The sequence below is a fragment of the Pelophylax lessonae genome (assembly GCF_965119305.1).
Source record: "Pelophylax lessonae genome assembly, chromosome: 13".
NCBI lineage: Eukaryota > Metazoa > Chordata > Amphibia > Anura > Ranidae > Pelophylax > Pelophylax lessonae.
In genome coordinates this window covers 30581235-30600354 of record NC_138780.1, presented here as the reverse complement: position 1 = coordinate 30600354, position 19120 = coordinate 30581235, and the positions used below count along the sequence as shown (strand labels likewise).

The following is a 19120-nucleotide window of genomic DNA, read 5'->3' as shown; positions in this document are numbered from 1 at the left end:
GCGAACATTCCACCGAGCTACCAGCTTCGGAAGTTTGCCAAACCGGTGAACAGGCGAAGTACAGGTCAAACCTATGCTTGGCTCGAACTATTCGCTCATCTCTACCAGCCACCTTCTGGACTCCTCCTTCCAGGGATTGGCTGAAACATGATAAATATTCATACTGATCATTTGACTCTCCCTGCCCTATATTATGAAAGCATCTTTCAGAGGCAGGTTGGAGAAATCAAACATCCAACTAGGAAACCCTGAACAGTCAAAAATAGAATACTGTTCTACTGACTACAGTGAGGCAAAAACTAAATTTACCTTAGCAACCTAACCAAAGCTATACTTTAAATCTTCCAAACCCTTAACTGATTATCCTAAAGTGTATGCCCAGCAAATCCTTTGCGAATGTCACTGGGCTCTTCTACACTCGGTTCAGCAGCCCTCCACAAAATGGGGACCATGCATTAGAATTGGAGAGCAAACTCAGAGTTGAGAATCCACAAATATACAGTCCAATGAGCCAACACATTTCAGGCACCAAACACACTCCTCCTTCATAAGGACTCAGGAATTTTGACTGTACTTAAACAGATTCAAGTAAACAGATGCCAAATGGACCTGGGATTTACTGCTTAGAACCTGTGACGAGACCCTTGCTCGCTCGCTTCCGCTCTCCCGACACTCCTCTGTTTCTAGTGAGTCAACTTGCAGATCGCAACGTCTGATGGTTCGGTCCACCAAGGATCCGGGATCCGAACTACAGCTATGTGCCATCCGGAATCCATTAGAACACACACCAGGCAGGCTGTATGTAAGTTCAAACAGGAAGACCATTTATTGGAAGAACACAGCACACTTTTATACAGAATTTGGAACATCCTGCCCCCAACAACCACCCTCCCATTGGTCAATTGCAAAGTACCTGCAGTTCCCATTCAGGTCCTCTTTAGCCATGCAAATGAGGAATTGAAAATGAGTCAGCAGTGATTGGTCAGACAGCTTGACCAGAAGGACTGCCATGCAAATGAGGACTTGAAAAGGAGTCAACATGGATTGGTCAGACACAGAACAATGGTTCCCTAACGAGCCCTCAATACACATTACTCGGAGTGTCAATACATCCCTTAGCAGACAACAGGTGAGGTCATTAGCACACCTGACAATAGGTGAATGGAAAGCCACTTCAGACAAAAAGCAACATTGTTAGCCAGCCCGTCTCCCCATTGAACTTCCTGGAATGACCATATTAGGAGTTGGACTTCCTGCTCAGAGACCTCATGGCAAAGGGGACAAATGACCTTGCTGACAAATATGAAGCAATTCAACCCATCACCCATCTGTCCTTAAATTCCAGTGATGGTGAACACCATCACAGAACCATTTCTGGGAGATAGGTTAGGCCAGTTGTAGTAGATGCAGGGTGTTGGCTTAACTTGTGTTTCTAAATAAGACCCCTAGTGAAGGGGGAGTCTGTTTGGCCGCCAAACCATGTTGAATTTTTTTCTGCTATGAATCAATTTTATCGTTAAAAACCTTCAACTCTTGGATGTTTTTTGGTGCTCTTGTTGGAGTGTATGCATGTAATCTTACATTTCTAGTTGTGTCCCTTTTGAACTCACTCACTTCCTATCTGGTAAAATTATTGTCATCAGAACAGAGATAATACTTATCTATCAAAAAATATGAATGTAGCACCCCCCCCCCCCCTGACCTCTAGAGGCATGGTGGCCACCCCTAGAGACAGAGATGACTGACATTTCACCTCAGGGTGCAGGTTGCTAGACATTGTGGGTGGTGTACAAGGTAGAAAAGATGGGCACCAGTCACTTTTATGCTTGAACCGAAAAAGATTTTTATTTTTCACAACAGGAAAAACATGGTAGAGAAGGGTAAGGCATAGGACACTCTGAATCAAATAAAGCAGCAGACTAACTGACCGGCAAACTCCTCAGACAAAAGTGTAGAAGAGGCAGACAGCAGTACAGAAAAAGAGCCTTTAAGCTGTAACCAGTAATCTGAACTTTTATAACAAAAGCTGTCTTCTATAGCAACCAAAAAAAAAAGAGCTCACAAGAAGGGACAGGAATTCTCTGGATGATTCCATCTTGACGCTTCCCCCAGCTCTCCATGGTTCCCCGATCTATGGAAGAGTAACATCTGATACTTCTCAGGTCTCCATCCTTTCCTTCATGCCTCCAGGTACTGAGCAGGCTCTCCCTTGCAGAGCCCCAAGCACATGGCTAGGCCTGAGGCTAGGGTTACCAGATGTCCCCGGTTTCATGGGAAAGCCCCGAGACTGGGGACACTGTCCTCGGACCTAGTCTGACCCCTTTTTTGCCCCCGGATTCAGGGGTGATGCCAGATAGGAGCTTGGGGGTGCTCAAGCACCCTCACAAATTCGTTAATCACCCCCAAAATTCACATACCAGTTTTTGTATGTGTCACAGTGTTTTTTTTTTTTTATTTTATTCTACCTGTAAATCCTGTACCGATGCCAGGAAGCTGGGGACTGTTTTTCTCCTGTGGAGGGATAAAGCGGCTCCTGCCGCATAAGCCGATGATCTTTAGCTATACCCAGTAGGCAGATTTCAGAGGTGAATTGATATACAGCCTCTTTGCTGCCTTCCTAGCCAATAGGAAAGTGCTGAACCTGCCTGCCTTTTTTGAGTTCTGAGATGCACAGAGGAGAGGACATGTTGGCAGCTAGATTGGAGGGAGAGGAGAGACCACAGCTCAGCCCAGCCCGCTACACTAAAGGGGATGGAAAAGAACAGAGAGATTCTCCAGCTTCTGGCTGCAGTGAGTGAGTTTTCCCTACATTTGGTCTAAAGAGAGAGGAGCAGCTTCTGGCAGCATGAAGAGCACATGCTGGTTTCTGCAGTGTGGCATAGTGGAAGGTAATAGGGTAGCTCCAGAGAACAACACCATCCAGGCTGTATTCTGATACCAGCAAGGCTTTTGGTAAAGCTCCTCTGTGGGGCAGACATAGCACACGCATCCTGCATTACTTTCTGCCAGCGCAGGCTCATGGCTCTTATAGAGACTCTGACAGGGAGAAAATAATGCTGGAACACTGTGTGTTCTGTCTGTCCATCCATCCATCTGCTTCCCTTATCTTTGACATAAACATTGCTGGTGTTACAATACAAGATGAATAGATTGAAAAAAGGATTTTGTCCTCTGGTGTTATTTTAACACTGTTTCCCACTCTTTAGAAACAAGCCAGGTCTCTTGCAGACAGGTGGCTGAGCCCAATCTGTGTAATTGCAGTTGCATTTCCTCAATCCAGGCAGCCCAGGTGCAGTGTACAGCCTGTCATTGACATGAATGATTGTATGCTGCTGTATTTATGTTTATGATGGCACCCCTACTCTTCCTTTATACAATTCTTCAGGTGTGCGGTAGTGTGGCGCATTAGCACCCTTACTTTTACCTCAAACACCAAACACCCCAAAAAAAAAAATTGTCTGGAGTCGCCCATGCCTGGATTATATTTGAATTTTGCCGCCCCATCCCTCCCTTCAAGTTTTTCTTATCTTCCTAACAGTTGGTAGTCATATCCAAAAATAAAATTCTAAGAAATGGGAGGCGCATGCGCGGCAGCTCCTAAGATGGCCGATTGAAGCCGGAGCTCTGTCCCGCCTCGGCTGATCACAGATCCCCGAGCCGCTAATACAGCTCACAGCGAGTCACCGCAGCTACCGCCAGGTGGGGGAACATCAGCGGCACCGATCAATGTATTCGGGATCGGTCCGCAGGGACATTTCAGTGTCTTTTACCACTCCGGACTGCCTGACAGGGAGTGATAAGATGGCGGACGCCGCTCTCCAGAGTCCACACATACCGCTGGAGCTCACCTCACAGGGATACACACTTAGCCCAGCTGGGGACTCGCCTGTGAGTATTCCTCATGTGGAAACAGCATCTCCTGCCTCCACTGAATCCTTACTGGGTCTCATGCTCCATACCCTCCCAGGATCTCCTATGGAGGCGAGCGTGGCATGCCCGCCATCACCTTACTCTGGGGCTGTGCTTTCACCTGGACCTAAGGCTCAAATGGAGGCCATGTTCTCTAAATTTGCTGAGATGTTGGACAGGGGCTTCGCTACCACTGCTTCTAAAATCACTGGGGACATTAAAGCTGACCTTTCTAACATAGGTTCACGTATTGAGGCTATTGAGGGCAAAATGGATCTCACTATCCTTAAAACAAACCAGAATTCTGACCGCATTCAAGAGCTACTCACCAATTAGAAGCTGCCTTCCTAAAAATTGATGACCTTGAGAATAGGAGTTGGCGCTACAATTTTAGGATCCGGGGATCCCAGAATCTTTCCAAGACATTCAAACCACAGCACAATCCCTAAATAAGGATCTTTTGCCTGATATAGCTCCTCACAAGCTCGAGCTGGACAGGGCTCACAGGGCGCTGCAGTCACCGCGCCAAGATGGTCTCCCTAGAGACATTTTAGTAAAGCCTCATTATTATAGTGTCAAAGAAGAAGCCATGCGCAAGTCTCGCTATAATGACCACCTCACTTTCCAAGGTTTGCCCATTCAAATTTTTACGGATTTATCCCCTTCCACCATTCAACGCCGCAGATCCTTCAAACCATTGCTGGCTGCCCTGGTTCAGCATAACATCAAGTATAGATGGTCGTTCCCATTCAGCCTCAAGTTTGATTATAAGCAGAAGTCTTACGCTTTCTCCTCCTTTCAGGAGGGTGAGAAGCTCCTGTGGAAACTGCGCATCATTTCTCTTGAACCTTCCTTACCTCCACGTGCGGCAGCTCCCAGCTCATCCAAGCGTCAGATGCCTACTAGCCCTGTCTCCCCTCTGTGGTACAAGTCAGTTCGCACTTGGAACCTTGTTCTTCATTTCACAGTGACATTTGGTACTCTCTAGTTGCTACCCTGCACTGGCGAGTGACAGTTGTAATTTTTGCTTCCCCCTGGTTGATGTTGGGGTTTTTTTTTTTTTTAGAGACTTTCATGACTCTCGGGTGCTTAGGTAAATATCAAAGAAGGAAAATGTATCCCATTGCATATCTTTGGTTTCCTTTTTTGACAATTTTGGCTACCCCGTGGATGGGCTCGCCTGTCCAGCTCATTGGGTCCGTCGGAGCCTGAGGTCTTATTAACTTTTTCTGATTGCATTGTTTTTTTCATTATAATGTTTACCTAGTTGCATATGTAGCCCTTTGTTTCCTTCAAGGCTACATGTGGGTTTTTGGCTGCTGTATTCACTTTATAGTGCTACTATGCTTCTGTTGGGGGATCCGGATCTCTGGGGCGGTGATCATGCCCCACTTCCCATCTTGGTTACTGTTTTTTTCGGCTAGCCAACATGGGATCGTCCCGCTCTACTGAGGGGGATGCTCACTCTGTTTGTCCTTGTATGTCTTATATGTATATGTGTACATTGTTCTTGTTTATGCAACTCAATGTTCATTAATTGAGGTCCAGGGATTAATATTGCTTCTCCAGGGCGGGCACACGTTGTGCCTAGAACTCTACTTCTCTTTCCTATCCTCACCTCATTTTCCTTTCTTTGACCCCCTTTCTTTTTTCTTGATGTCCAGGGATATCTTCTCATGGCACTTCGGGATCTCTACGTCCGATAACGAGACGGTTGATGTCATCATTCCTTTTTTAGGTAAGGCCATTTATTTACAGCTAGGTCGCACTCCCTACATGTATGGCACCCATCAATAATTCACCTCCGCAACTTAGTTTGGCCTCTCAAAACACACAGGGCTTGAATTCACCAATAAAGCGCAGAAAGGTGCTCCAATACTTCCACTCCCAGAAAGTGGACATACTCTTGCTACAGGAGACGCACTTCCTGGCTCACTATCGACCATCCTTCTTACATGCAAAGTATCTGACCTTTTATATGGCCAACGCCCCAATAAAACTATGGGGGTTGCAATCCTATTGTTGTGTAACTGCACTTTTACCCTTGTCTCCACCTATTCAGACCCCGCTGGCAGGTATCTCCTAGTTAAAGGATATATTGCAGGTACCCTTTATTCTCTGATTTCTTATTATGCCCCCAATCAGAATCAGCTACAATTTTTTTGATCTATGTTTGATACTCTGGGTCCTCTCTTGGAGGGAGTGAGGATTTTTGGGGGTGACTCTAATGTGGCATTTGACCAACGTCTGGATAAGCGGAAACCACTCAATGCCCAGGGTTTGGCTCCTTCTAAACAAAGCTTGAGTATCTGCAAATTGCTAAACAGCCAGGGCCTGGTGGACATCTGGAGGGAAACCAACCCCAATGGGAAGGACTACACACACTTTTCCCATCCACACCTTTCCTTTGCCAGGATTGACCATATCCTAGTTTCATCGCACCATGTTCCCCTAGCCAGAAAATCATACTTCAAGGACTCCCGTGGTCTGATCACTCTGGAGTCTTCCTGCAGTTTGTGGGGGGTGAGAACCTTACTCGCGAGTTTCGGTGGAAACTCAATGAGTCTCTCCTTAGCAACCCTAGCATTGTTGCAGAGATTGAAAAGGCTATGCAGGAATATTTCCATTTGAACAGCCCCCAGGAGATCTCACCTGAGATCCTCTGGGCGGCTCACAAAGCCACGATTAGGGGGGTATTGATCCAAATGTCTTCCCGCACCCGTAAATCGAGGAAAATTGATGGTGAGAAGCTTGAAAAGGAGTTTCAGGAATTGGGTAGGCTTCATAAATTGAATCCTTCCAGGCAATCTGCTGAACCATTAGGGGCTGCTAGACTAGCTTTAAACATGGCTCTGACTACCAAAGCTGAAAAATACTTGCGATGGTCCTTAGCTAGATTTTATCGCCACACAGATAGGATTGGCACGATCTTAGCAAGAAGGCTACACTCCAAGGCACGTTCATACACCCTTCCAAAACTAAAAGTTGCGGGCGGTAGGTTGACCCAAAATCCACAGCGCATTATGCAACATTTTAAAAACTACTTTCAGAAGATCTATAATCCATCCTCCACTCCGGATCCCTCGGTGTTTGACGATTATCTATCTTCCGTTGCTCTTCCTAAGCTTAAGGAGACGCACCGGTCTATTCTGGAACAACCATTTAAGGTTGAGGAGGTCAACTTGACTGTTAAAAAATTGAAGACAGCTTCAGCACCAGGCCCAGATGGTTTTCCCAACATTTTTTATAAAACTTTTGCCCCCACTTTGGCACCCTATTTGACGGACTTTTTCAACAGTCTTACGGTCTGGTGTTCCACTAGATAAGACTTTAAATTCCGCATTCATCTCGGTTTTGCCCAAGCCAGGGAAGGATCCAAGTCTGGTAGATAATAATCGTCCTATTTCTCTTATCAACAATGATATTAAACTATTGACCAAAATTTTGGCGGACCGCTTAGCCACGTTTATTGCGTCCTATATTCATAAGGATCAGGTGGGCTTTATTTCGGGGAGGGGGGGACCGGATCAGACACGCAGGGCAATTGACCTTATCTCCCTCCTTCAGTCACGTTGGGATGGTGGGACTCCTCAGAAAGGGTTCATACTTTCATTAGATCTTCATAAGGCCTTTGATTCCATCTCTTGGAAGTACCTATTTGAGGTACTTCAGGGTTGGGGCTTTGGTGACTACTTCTTGAACATAGTTAGGGCACTTTACTCCACCCCAGTGGCACAAATTAAGCTTCAGGGTCTCTACCCGGATAACTTGGAGATCTCTAGCGGCACGAGACAGGGGTGTCCTCTATCACCCCTTTTATTTGCCATTGCAATTGAGTCGTTGGCCATCTCCATTAGGGACAATCCTGACATCAAAGGGGTCCAACGTGGGCCTACTATGCATAAATGTGCTTTATATGCTGACGATGTATTGTTATTTCTTACATCTCCAATGGTTTCTCTTCTACATGTGTGCCAGGCTCTTAACGCATTCTCAAAAGCTTCTGGTTTAAAGATAAACTATCCCAAGTCACAGGCGTTGAATGTAAACCTGTCTCCCCCAGAGGTGCTCCACCTCCAGAATAATTTTGATTTCGTATGGGCTACTTCCTCCATTCCCTACCTGGGTATCACGTTAACATCAACAATCGACCAATTGTTCAGGGCTAACTACCCGGGACTACTCAAACAATTAGAAGCTGAAATGAGCGGTTGGTCTCGTTTACGGTTATCTTGGTTGGGTAGGATTAACTCGGTCAAAATTACCTTCTTACCTCAAATTTTGTATTACTTCCGTTCACTCCCGATTCCAGTTTCCAGGGCGTTCTTGAAGAAGTTGCAGGCTAGAATCACAAAGTTTATTTGGGGATCTAAAGGCTGTAGACTGACTAAAGGGGTGCTGTTTCGCTCATGGAAGCAAGGGAGGTTAGGGGTAACAAACTTGCACTGGTATTAACAAGCGACCCATCTAGCTCAACTATCTGATATTTACAAACGCTCAGGTGTTCCCGACTGGGTATCGATGGAACGGCAGGCGACCCCCGGGCATACTCTGGACTTTCTCCTCTGGTGCTCCATTAAACTTAGACCGCCCTTGCTTTCACCTACGCTTTCTCATTCCTTTCACTTATGGGATTCTCTTAGGGATCACCCGGCTCTCACATCATCCATCAGACCGCTGGCACATATATTTAGGAACCCAATGTTTCCCCCGGGTACCGACATAATGGCGTTCATATGGTGATTGGACAAGGGGCTATATCGTATTGGACACTTTTTTACGTTTTCTGGTCCCATTACTGAAAAATATTGCACTCAGAAATTGAAAATGCCGCCCTCTGAAAAGTTTTGATTTCTTCAATTGTCACACTTTTTGCACTCCCTATGGGATTCCAAACCTATTCCACCTCATACCACTCCTTATGAAGCTTGGTGTGGACAACTAACGGAACGGAAGGGTGGAATCACAGTTATTTACAACTCTTTAGCTTCACAATCTTCGAAAACACCATATATGCTGGCCTGGGAGTCCGACCTAGCTTTTGAATGGCCCACGGAGGATTGGTATCGGAATTCTTTTAGAGCTTATCAAGGTGTCCTCAATATATCTCTGATTGAAGCCAATCTAAAGGTAATGATGCGCTGGTACCTGGTACCATCGCGACTCTCACAAGTTTTCCCATCCACTTCGCCTCTTTGCTTCCGAGGTTGTGATTCCATAGGTGACATGATGCATGTATGGTGGACTTGCCCTAGAATTAGGGGCTTCTGGAACAACATTTTTAATGTTATCCGCAGAATTACTGGAGTCGCCCTAATTCATTCTCCTCAGATTGCATTGCTACAGGCCTGGGATTTCCAAGCCAGTAAGTCTACTAAGCGACTCATTCACTTTATCCTTACGGGGGCCAAATTGACAGTAGCGGGTATGTGGAAATGCCCATCGGTTTCCTTCGCCAGGGCCAAAACGGAAAATATCATGGATCATGTCACAGGAAAAGTTGGTCAGTGTATTGGAAAATTCGTCAGCACGGTTTGAAGCTACTTGGGAACCCTGGGCCGAATATATTAAGGTTTCACTGGTATAAATTCTGTTCTGGGTGACTGGATTATTTTTATTTTTAATTATTTTTTTTTTTTTTTTTGCTGCCTATCGATATGTTCACTCTCCCTGGACTCTGTTTCTGTCTCCACTTTTTCCTTTTCCTTTCTTTCCCTTTCCTTTTCCGACCTCTCTTTCTTCTTCTCTCTCCCAGGCTGTTTTCAGCTAAAGGGATCATCTTTTTGGTTTTTAGATACTGCATGTCACGGCCATGATTTTCTATGTTGGGATTTCTTTCTTTTTTATGGTCTACTCAGTTTGACATTAAATTGGGGGTGCCTTATATGTGGTTTGGCTTGGCTCAGCCCATTCTATTGCCTATGTTTTCTTGTTATACTAGGAGGGTCCCTGGACACAGCAGGTTCCCGATAGGGGTGCCAGGGATTCTCCTCTTATTCTGTTCTGTATTGGCTTTTAATTTCAATACATGACCTCATGTATTACTTTTTTTTATGTAACGATCTTGTGACTTTCACTTCCTTTTAATGACTATTGTTGAGCATCTGTAGACTATGTTTACTGACCTTCTGCTGCCTCTTATGCAATTTACTGTGACCATTTGTTGTTGTATTATCTTTGTATTATCTTTGCATATTTCAATAAAAATCTATTGAAAGTAAAATTCTAAGAAATATCTTCTTTTTTGTATCATGGATGAAATGTGAGAAATAACGTAAATGTCATACAATCATTCCATAAATACATATCACATACACTGCATATATAATTTGAGGAAAATATGCTTATAAAATTATTTACCATTTGCCAAAAAAAATAAAAATATGTCCCCGGATTTCATTTTTAAAATCTGGTCACCTAACCTTAGGCTTCAGGTCTACCCAGCAGCTGCTGTTCCTCACACATCCACAATGTAGTTCGATTCCCCTGCGCTCAAGTGCAATAATGGGAAAGAAGAGGAACGTTTCCAACAAAGTTGGATGGGCATGGCTGAAGGTCTTGTTGCCACCTCGGGACCAAGGGTATCCGATACAAACTGGAGAAAGATAACAAAATGCAGCATTTCTTGGCTCAGAGGAAGGGGGTTCGCCTCAAAACGCGTCAACTAGCCCCAGCGGCTCCGTGCGGTTTGCCGCACGCCGTCCAGCATTACGCAGTGCCTGGCTACCTTGGAGACATCTTTCACACCATTTTTGTGAGCGTATTTTATGCATTTTACTATTTTAATAAATGTTTTTAGTGGTAATGCACTAGGTCGGTGCGCCCCTCTTTTTGTTATCTTCCTCACACATCCACCCCAGACAGCAGTCTGGGTGGGAGGACCCAGATCACCAGACTTTTTATCTAAATATGTACGCTCTCCCAGCATCCTCAGCGGCCAGAGAAACTCCTACTGATTGGCTGAGAAAAGTATGCATATTCATAACCTAGACTCACTGTGGCTCGTCATACTAATGCCAAATGTAACAGTGCCACCTACTGATAAAAGGGAGGAACCACAGTTAAACCAGGCTTAGGCGAAAATGCAAATGATCATAAAGACTACATGTCAGCCAGGTTTACTACAACCCAGCAATTCTACATTTGCTTGCCGCCCTGTTTAAGACCCCATTCACATAGGGGCGCTGCTACTTGCTGGGGCGACCTGGGAAGTCGTGTGCACAGCGTGCACCGCGACCTCGGCGCGACATGCACGGACTTCATATCATTGAAGTCTATGCAGGTCGCCCCAAAGTAGTACAGGACCCTTTTTCCAAGTCGGAGCGACTTGTGTCGCTCCTATTAGAACGGGTCCTGTGCTAATCTATGGCAGGCGACCCACCGCGACTTGTCAGGCGACCAAGTCGCCCGACAAGTCGCGCTAGTGTGAACCGGGTCTTAGACAAGGGTGCTACATGAATATTGTAGCAAAAGTTGGATTTTCAATTGTTTTTCTGATGGGCTATTCTTTCGTATCTGGTTATTTTTGGCTAAAGTTCGGAGTGGGATCTACTGAGTAAGCTATGATATCTGGGGTCAATGAAACTGACAGATAAAAGCAGAATATTTGTTATCTGACTCATGTACTTCCATCACATGTCTGGTCATTCTCTGCATATTCTGAGGTTACCAGCTGCTAATTATTCACATGGACATCCAATGAATCATATTTAACTCCTAGCATACAATCCTCAATCTGTGAAGAATGAGGCATGTAATCTGTGTGGGATTCCTATCCAGACAGCTGACATTTCTTTCTTCAGGCTTCGTTCGAAGCCTTTTTTTTTTTATTTTTTTGTGTTTTTGCAGATCTGCAGAAACATACCACAATCCATTTAACATTATTTCCTATGGGTCCCATTCACATCTAAGCAGTTTCCCGCAATACATTTTTGGTACAGGGACTGTTTTTCCACGCAGCATGGCACATTTTTTTTTCTGCCATCACATGTGTTTTTGCTGCATTTTCCTGTTTGGCAATAGACACATCCTTCTACAACATCAACACATAGCTTACCATTGGACAATACAAAAAACACAAAATGTATCAAAAACACACATGAAAAAAATGCAAAAGGCAATGGAAAATGTGCTGCAAAAACACATCAGCCGCACATGGATGTGAACCTAGCCATAGGGCTATATATGCGACCTCTCAGGGGGTGGGCTTTATGCTGAGCGCCAGCATATATACAGCTCTTTACTGTGCTAAGAGTGTGCTCCCAGCACCGTAAACAATGGGTACCGGAACTCTTCTGATGCAAACTTGTGATTGGAAGTTTTCCAATCATGTGTCCTCTGTGACTGCCAATCACAGCGCTCACATGATTGGAATGCCATACCTGCCAACTGTTCCGTTTTTCCCGGGACAATCCCGGCAAATAGGAGCCTGTCCCGGGTAATTTACACTGTCCCTGTTAATCAGGGACAATGTAAATCATTAAAAAAAAAAAATGTTTTTTGTTTTTTTTTTAATTTTGTTCCACACAGTGTCGCTCTCACCCCAGCTATTTGTTGTTGTTCTGGCAGCAGGTCGTCTCTCTCTCTCAGTGCCCGCTCACTCTTCCCGTCTGTCGCAAATTTAACGTGTCACCGGAGCCAGGGTGTCAGCATGGTGCACTTTCCGAAATCCGCCAGCAGGGGGAGGCAGAGCACCTTCCGACAAGCTGACACTTTAGAATTGCAGGAAATTGTGATGAGAATTTTAAATTTTAGGCAGAAGTAGTGCAGCTGAATGGGAGAATTATTCCAACTCTGCTACTTTGGCCTCAAGTTTTCAATTCCCTTTTCAATTTCCTGTAATTTTCTCTTTATGAAGTAGACCCTATGATCTGATAAGTAGGCGGAGATTAATTATGCAGAGTGGGCGGAGCTTCAGGGAAGTGGGTGTGGTAAGTAATTGATAGCTGTGCTGCAAAGTGTCCCTGGAATTTTTTTTCAAATGTTGGCAACTATGGAATGCCTGACTCTGCCTCCTGGTATTTAGATCCACTTAAAGGGCCAGGAGGTGACAGCGTGAAGGGATTAATCTGCATCAAGAACACATGCAAAGTGTTTTCCATGTATGCCAATGGGTCTAGTTCATACCAGTGTAATGCTGTGCAGTTAAGGCAACAAAAGTAGAACGTGTTGCATTATTTCTGTATGGAATGCAGCAATATGCATGATAAACACACCCGAACACATCAAAAACACATCATAAATTTACTTAAACACATCAAAAACGTTTGTAATTGCGCATGCAGAAAAGCATCCGGATCGCAGAAAGTGTGCATTGAACCGGCCCATGGACCTCCTCCCACCTATCCAACTTAAACTGACGACACAATTTCAATCGGATTGCAAAGTTCATACCCACCTAATACCCATGTTGTAGTTGTCTCTCAGCATAAAATACCAGGAGGATGTACCTGGACGTTCTCACGCTCTTGCACTTCCAGCGGGCGGCGCACTCTGTGATCTCCCAGTCCTTGGGACTCTGCCAATGACAGCTGATCATGCAATATAAACAGAAGCCGGTGATCGGCTGTCAGCATGAGGGGAAAAAAATAAAGCCAATCACTGGCTTCTGTAAGAGGGACATCAGTCTCACTCTTTTTCCACCAGTGCTGCTAACAAGTGCCCACCAGTGCCACCTACCAGTGCCCATCATTACTGCTAATTAGTGCCCACCAGTGCCACCTAGCAGTGCCCATCATTTCTACCAATCAGTGCCTCATCAGTGCCATCTCTCAGTGCTGCCTATCAGTGCCCCCTACCAGTGTCACTGGCTTCTGTAAGAGGGACATCAGTCCCACTCGGTCCCCACCAGTGCTGCTAACCAGTGCCCACCAGTGCCATCTATCAGTGCCCATTAGTACCCATCAGTGACACCTCTCAGTGCCCATCAGTGCTGCCTAACAGTGCCACCTCTCAGTGCCCTTCAGTGCCGCCTATCAGTGCCCATCAGTACCACCTATCATTGCCCATCAGTAACGCCTCATCAGTGCCTCCTGATCAGTGCCCACCAGTGCTGCCTTATTACTGCCTATTAGTGCCACCTATTAGTGCAAGCTCATCATTGCCTCCTGATCAGTGCCCACCAGTGCTGCCTCATCAGTGCTACCTATCAGCGCCCTTTAGTGCCAACTTATCAGTGCCCATCAGTGCAGCCTCATCAGCGCACATCAATGAAGGAGAATAATTACCCGCATAACTGTCATTCAAAGTGTGACAGCTCTGAAAGCTGGAAATTGGCCTGGGCAGGAAGGGGGTATATGTGCCCAGTAAGCAAGTGGTTAAATGTAGTATTGGTTACTTGCCTTTTTTCTTTTATGTTAATTGCAGTTTCTTTGGTGTTTTTACCTCTGTGGATTATAAACCCACACCCCCATTTTTTAAAATCATGTCATCAGTTGCCGGCTTTACTTCCTGATTCAGCACTGGCCCACCAATGACGTCTTGTCTGACTTTGTGCATAGAAACATAGAAGAGTGAAGGCAGAAAGAAAAAAACAAGTTACATAGTTACATAGTTAGTGAGGTTGAAAAAAGACATCAGTCCATCCAGTTCAACCTATGATGTGTGTGTTTGCTTTTAACCGTACATTGTATACCCCTGTATGTTGTGGTCTTTAAGGTGTCCATCTAATAGTTTTTTGAAACTATCAATGCTCCCTGCTGATACGACTGCTTGTGGAAGAGAATTCCACATCCTTACCGCTCTTACAGTGAAGAACCCCTTACGCACTTTAAGGTTAAACCGCCTTTCCTCAAGTTTTAGTGAGTGGCCACGTGTCTTATTGTATCTCCTTTCTCTGAATAGTTTGTTCCTTATGCTCGGGTCGGCAGTACAGTATTTGTACATTGATATCATATCCCCCCTCAATCGTCTCTTCTCCAGAGAGAATAGGTTCAGTGCTTGTAGTCTTTCCTCATAGCTGATGTCCTCCATTCCCCTAATTATTTTTGTTGCCCTTCTCTGGACTTTCTCCAGTTCCAGCACATCCTTCCTGAGGACCGGTGCCCAGAACTGGACAGCATACTCCAGATGTGGCCGGACCAGAGTCTTGTAGAGCGGGAGAATAATCTCTTTATTTCTGGAGTGAATCCCCTTTTTTATACAACCCAGTATTCTGTTGGCTTTGCTTGCGGCGGCTTGGCATTGCATGCCACTGCCAAGCCTGTTGTCTACCAGTACCCCCAGGTCCTTTTCCATCCTAGACTCACCCAGAGGTTCCCCCCCTAGTGAGTAGCTTGCTTTCTGGTTTCTGGCCCCCAAATGCATTACTTTACATTTTTCAACATTAAATCTCATCTGCCATGTAGTTGCCCACCCCGTTATTTTGTTCAGGTCCGCTTGTAAGGTTTCCACATCCTGCATAGAAGATATTGGCATGCTTAGTTTAGTATCATCTGCAAATACTGAGATTGTACTCGATATCCCCTCCTCTAGATCATTTATGAATAAATTAAACAGGATTGGTCCCAGGACAGAACCCTGGGGGACCCCACTTTCCACACTTGCCCAATCCGAGTACTCCCCATTAATCACCACCCTCTGTACTCTCCCCTGGAGCCAGTTCTCTATCCAGGTACTCACCTTATGGTCCATACCTATCTTCCTTAGTTTGTACAGTAAGCGTTTGTGTGGAACGGTGTCAAAGGCCTTTGCAAAGTCCAGATACACCACATCCACAGGCTTTCCTTTATCTAGGTGGCAGCTCACTTCATCGTAGAAGGTTAATAGATTGGTTTGGCACGAACGATTTTTCATGAATCCATGCTGATTACTACTTATAATACCGTTTTCATTACTAAAGTCTTGTATGTGGTCCCTTAACATCCCCTCCAAAATTTTGCAGACTACTGATGTTAGGCTGACTGGCCTATAGTTACCCGGGATATATCTCGGCCCCTTTTTAAATATTGGTACCTGTGAGGTAATGAACGAGTTAAATCAGGAATCATTTTCACCTCACAAAATAGCTAAAATCCACTATTCTGCAAACGGGCTGTTTGTCTCATTTCATAAGTTACTGATAATTTGGCAAGGCTTATGTCAATAAGCTGATATTGACTTATAGAGTCAGTTTGACCTGAAAGCTGCAGAAATTGTGGATTTTAGACCCTGCTAGTTCTACAGCCTGTTAATAATTACTGTTCAATATCATGAGATGTCCATGCTCTTACTTTATTGCCAACTTGTACGCTGTAATGATATTATTGGTTAAAATATCCTTTCCAATGCCTTTGATTACTGTGATTTGATGAGAGCTTTTACATTTGCTACGTCACTGTCTCTATATAAGAACAGTTGCCCAAAACAAACCTCGGACTTGATGTGATAACTTACTGCGTGTTCTAGTGGTCACTTCAGGTCTCCAGCGATGACTGAGGCCCTCTGATGGTCAATCAAGGAAAACCCAATAATACCTAACAGTACCACGTTGGCTTTTTTCCAATCAGCTGGCACCATACCCGTCTGTAAACTATCCTTAAAGATCAAGAATAATGGTCTGACAATCACCTGGCTGAGCTCATTAAGAACCCTCGGGTGCAAGCCATCCGGTCCCGGGGATTTATTTATGTTAAGTTTCTCTAGTTTAGCTCTAAGTCTATCTTCTGTTAGCCATGGCGGCACTTCCTGAGGTGTATTATTTAGTTCGGCTTTACAAGCAAGGTTCGTGTAGCCCCCCGATTCCTTTGTGAAGACTGAAGAAAAGAAATTATTTAACACTTCCGCCTTTTCTCTGTCCTCAGTAGCCATTTTTCCTTTATCATCTTTTATGGGGCCAATGTGCTCTGGCCTCGCTTTCCTACTGTTTATATACTTAAAGAACTTCTTGGGGTTCTTTTTACTCTCCTCCGCTATATGTCTCTCGTGTTCTATTTTAGCCGCCCTGATTTCGTCTTTACATTTCTTATTACACTCTTTGTAGTGCTTAAATGCTGCCAATGACCCCTCAGTCTTGTATTTTTTGAAGGCCTTTTCTTTAGCTCTAATATACATTTTTATGTTGGAGTTTAGCCACCCAGGGTTTAGTTTTGCTCTTTTAAATTTATTTCCCAGTGGAATGCACTGGCCCACCCCCTTGTTAAGTATGCTCTTGAAGAAGAAAAGGAATTGGCAGCACTCCAGGTTGAGTCAAAATCCAGGTTTATTGACTGGACATCCAAATATGACAATCGTGACAAGGTAGACGCGTTTCACACACTGACTGTGTGCTTAATCATTACCTCTTGAAGCACCCCCATTTTTCCTCCGTGTTCTTTGTTCCCAGGGTTCTATCCCATTTGATATTTTCTAGCAGCGAAAGGAAATTTTAGGGAAATTGGCTCTTTTGAAATTCAGTGTCCTTATATTACCCTTGTGTTTCCTATTACTGTAATTAATACTGAAACCAATTGACCTATGGTCACTGTTCCCTAAGTTTTCCCGTATTTCTATATCCGTGAGCAGGTCTGTATTGTTGGTAATTATTGGATCAAGTACCGCATTGTTTCTTGTCGGTGCATTCACCATCTGACCCATGAAATTGTCCTGCAAAACATTTAGGAACTGCCGAGCCTTGGCTGAGTGCACGGTTCCTTCTGCCCAGTCTATATCCGGATAATTAAAGTCCCCCATTATAATGACATTTCCCATCCTTGCTGCCAATCCTATCTGTAACATGAGGTCCGCCTCACCCTCCTCCCTCTGGTTGGGGGGCCTATAGCATATGCCCAATATTACCTTCCCCACCGTGCCTTCCCTTTGAAGCTCTACCCATAGGGATTCTGCCTCGTCCTTAGCTCCATTATTAATATCATCCCTCATATTTACCTGTATACTGTTCTTAATATACAGACATACCCCTCCCCCTTTTTTACCCTCTCTATCCCTGCGATAAAGGGAATACCCCTGAATGGTCGCCATCCAGTCATGAGAGCTGTCAAACCAAGTCTCAGTTATCCCCACAAAAGTTGTCCATCAAGTCTGCCCATTTTTTTTATTATTTATATATTTTTTATGGGTATTTTGTTTTTCTCTTTTTGGCATAGATCAGAATCTACTTACTGTTGACGGACTCGCTACCTCTGCTGGAAGTCTATTCCAAGCATCAACTACACTTTTGGTTAAAAAACAAAATTGTGTTTAGAATTATTTTTGAGTTTTTCTCCTGCTAGTTTGAGGTTGTGTCCCCGTGTTCTTGATCTTGGCTTCACATTGAAAATTCTGCCCTCCTGAATTATATTCACCCCCTCATAGCATACATAATATCTCTGTTTGCTATGATGAATAGTAAACCAAGCAAGATCTAGTACGTTGCCAACCCATGAGTCACTGGATTCAGTTTGGCACGTGCTGCACAAAACCAACAAAATGCAAATGTGCCCTAGGAAGTCTATGTAAAGCAAAAAATTGGAACCAAACATAGTTTGCCTCGTGGGCGCCTCATGGACTGATAGACAAATGCCAATGTAAAATAGTATAACTTTCAGTAAGTAAATAACAAAACATTAAAATGTAGTGCAGCACATGCCATATGGAACTTGTGGACAGGGCCGGTGCTAGACTATTTTACGCCCTAGGCAAGACCAGCTACTTGCGCCCCTCCCCCACCCCAAAAAAAAAAATAAAATAAAAAGGGAAGGGGTTAAAAACTCCTCTATGTCATACCAAGTGACCCTGATCTGATGGCTCCTCTATGTTATGCTGTCATACACAGTGACCCCCATATTCCTCCATGTCACACCTGGGGACCCTAATGTCCCTCTATGCCACACCAAGGGACCCCGATGATCCTCCATGTCACACCAGGGGCACCTGATGTTCCTCCATGTCATACCTAGAGACCCTGATGTTTTTCCATGTCACACCTGGGGACCCTGATGTTCCTCCATTGCACACCTGGGGACCTCAATCTCCCATGGCACACCCAGGGACCCCAATACCTCATGGCACACCTGGTGACCCCGAAACCCTGTTACACCCGGTGACCCCTATCCCCCATGGCACACCTGGTGACCCTGATTCCCTTTCACACCTCCATGTCACACCCAGGGACCCTGATCCCCTGTTCTGGGGACACTCACTGGGCGGTATGAAGAGAGTGGCCCGCGCTCTGCCCTCCTTCACTGTGATCCTGCTGATTCCTTCTCCTAGCATGCTCCTCTTCTGGACCACAGTGCTCACCACAACCGGCTCCTGG

General features: G+C 44.9%; 1 protein-coding gene across 1 annotated transcript in view; it reads left to right on the top strand.

Moving 5' to 3' along the window:
• Positions 1-4498: 4498 nt before the first annotated feature.
• The window catches only part of LOC309569131 (NACHT, LRR and PYD domains-containing protein 12-like), a gene marked incomplete at both ends in the record, with an annotated part of 147791 nt that continues 133169 nt past the window's right edge, over positions 4499-19120 (top strand). Inside the window, 2 exons of the mRNA XM_082274893.1 lie at positions 4499-4833; positions 6365-6684. Coding sequence (XP_082131019.1) covers positions 4499-4833; positions 6365-6684 — 655 coding nt within the window. The remainder of the gene's footprint in view (positions 4834-6364; positions 6685-19120) is intronic.